General features: G+C 37.6%; 1 protein-coding gene across 3 annotated transcripts in view; it reads left to right on the plus strand.

Annotated features, from left to right (window-relative positions):
- Positions 1–2046, plus strand: part of traf2a (Tnf receptor-associated factor 2a) — a 28775-nt gene that overhangs the window by 2937 nt on the left and 23792 nt on the right. For all 3 annotated transcript variants that reach the window (XR_001809245.3, XM_037978748.1, XM_025002351.2), the window contains 2 exons: positions 638–716; positions 1655–1753. Coding sequence is in view for 2 of the 3 variants with exons in the window: in XM_037978748.1 (XP_037834676.1) it covers positions 638–716; positions 1655–1753 (178 nt within the window). In the remaining variant the exon portion in view is untranslated. The remainder of the gene's footprint in view (positions 1–637; positions 717–1654; positions 1754–2046) is intronic.

Here is a 2046-nt window from a genome sequence, read left to right on the forward strand (position 1 = left end):
GGTGAGAGTCAAACAGAAGGTACTGATCTGTGTGGGTTGGTTTCCTGTAGACTTCAATGTTGAGACTGTCCTCTCCTACCATGTGAACCAGACAGTCCAAAAAAGGCAGCTTGTTGTCGTCAGCATCTTCTCTGGTAAACTTGATGTTGCTGTCGACCGAGTTGTTTATGTTTATGAAGAAACTAAAGATATCTTAATGGAATTTGTAAAAAAAAAAAAAGTATTTGAAAAGGCTAAAAATTACCAAAAAAAACAACAAAATTTATCTACAGAATGACCTGAACGTTCTGATATATGGATGGCTAAACAAGCACAAAGTACGCAGAAGTAGATTGCAAAGAACCCTCTTAAAACAAACAAAACAAACAAACAAACAACAGGAAAACAATAGTGTGAATGGAAAATCAGGATTTACACGATGAAGCTTTCATCGTCACCTCACAGTCATCAGTCTGACCTGCTATCTTTCAGACCAGGGATGTAGTAATTAGTTCAGACAAAACTCTGAGTTAAGATAATGTGATACTGTCAGAATGAACTTAAACCAAACTTACACCCTTGTGTTAACACATAGGACAGGTTTAACTCTGGGACAGTGTGTGTGTGTGTGTGTATTCACATTTTTTCCCCCCTTTAGTTCTGGGCCACAGAAATGCAGTGCATGCATCAAAGAGGACTTGTTTGAGGAACCCACTTCCATTCTCAAGCAAGGTGGTGTAAGTACAGTTTTATCTTACCCTGCATCTTTGTCATAGTTCATTAGAGTTCCTTAGAGCTAACTTGTAAAACACTTTAGTCAACCTTGTTTTTAAATGTGTTATAGAAATAAAATGAACATTATCATTACAATAAATAATAAAACACTCCCAGGTTGTATGTAATGTAATTAAAACATTATTATCTGGTTGCTACTGTATTTTATTTTGTGGTACAGTAAATAACAAATATTCCTCCTACACTGTACCACTTCAAGTCACCAAATTTTACAACTCATCCTGGAAACTAATAGAGAAATGATTAAAATAGAAACACGAAAAGAAGATACTGGTAGGAATTTATCAGTCACAAATGTACAATGCTCACTACAAGCACCATCCTGAAGGTTCCTGATATTCATTACAGTTTTTTGGGGTAATATTAATCCTCTGGGACTCTATTTGGGTTTTGGGGTCTAAAAAACTCAGTGAAACGGTTCTTGCAGTCAAATTGTTTATGTATCTATTCCAGTTTTTAATTTTAGAACTTTTTCCACCAGCAGTAATGAGAACATTGGACAGTTGTGACGAGTTACAGTATGTATGAGAGAAGCAGAGTATTTGTGGATGTAAAAGCCTAAAAATATATTCCTGAGAGTCAGCACTGTAAAGTAGCAGCCCTCTGTTTTGCATATCCATTCCAGTGTTTCACTATAGAGATCAAGCTCTACAAAAACATTTTGACTGCTCTGTAATTCTTGCCAGCAGCAACAATAGCTGGAATGGCTTTAGCCTTGTTTTTTTCTGACCATATGTGCAAGAGAAATTAGAGCCAGAAGAGAAAAGTGAGCTCTGAGCATTCTGGCCCTCAGTAAAGTGATGCAAAGCTCTTGTAACTTTACACTTAAAACTGCAACTAGAGACACAAACACCTAGAACAATCTGCTTCCTCCATCCAGGCGTTCCCAGATAATGCAGCTCGGAGAGAGGTGGAGGCCTTGGCAGCAGTCTGTCCTAATGAGGGATGCACATGGACTGGAACTGTCAAAGAGTTTGAGGTAAATGCATATTATTGTTTCAGTGTTTGCTCATTCACATTCCTCAGCCCTAATAAAATGATTCAAATACATTATTCAATCTAAACCTCTCAGCATCAAGCAGGACGATACACTGACATGATGAATAGTTTAACATTCTGCACGATAGAAATAAATAAGTAAATATATAAGTCTCTGCCTCAAAAGCACCAATATAATATCCATCCATCCATCCATCCATCCATCCATCCATCCATCCATCCATCCATCCATCCATCCATCCATCCATCCATCCATCCATCCATCCATCCATC

The sequence above is a fragment of the Kryptolebias marmoratus genome, linkage group LG1 (genome assembly GCF_001649575.2).
Source record: "Kryptolebias marmoratus isolate JLee-2015 linkage group LG1, ASM164957v2, whole genome shotgun sequence".
Classification (NCBI taxonomy): Eukaryota; Metazoa; Chordata; class Actinopteri; order Cyprinodontiformes; family Rivulidae; genus Kryptolebias; species Kryptolebias marmoratus.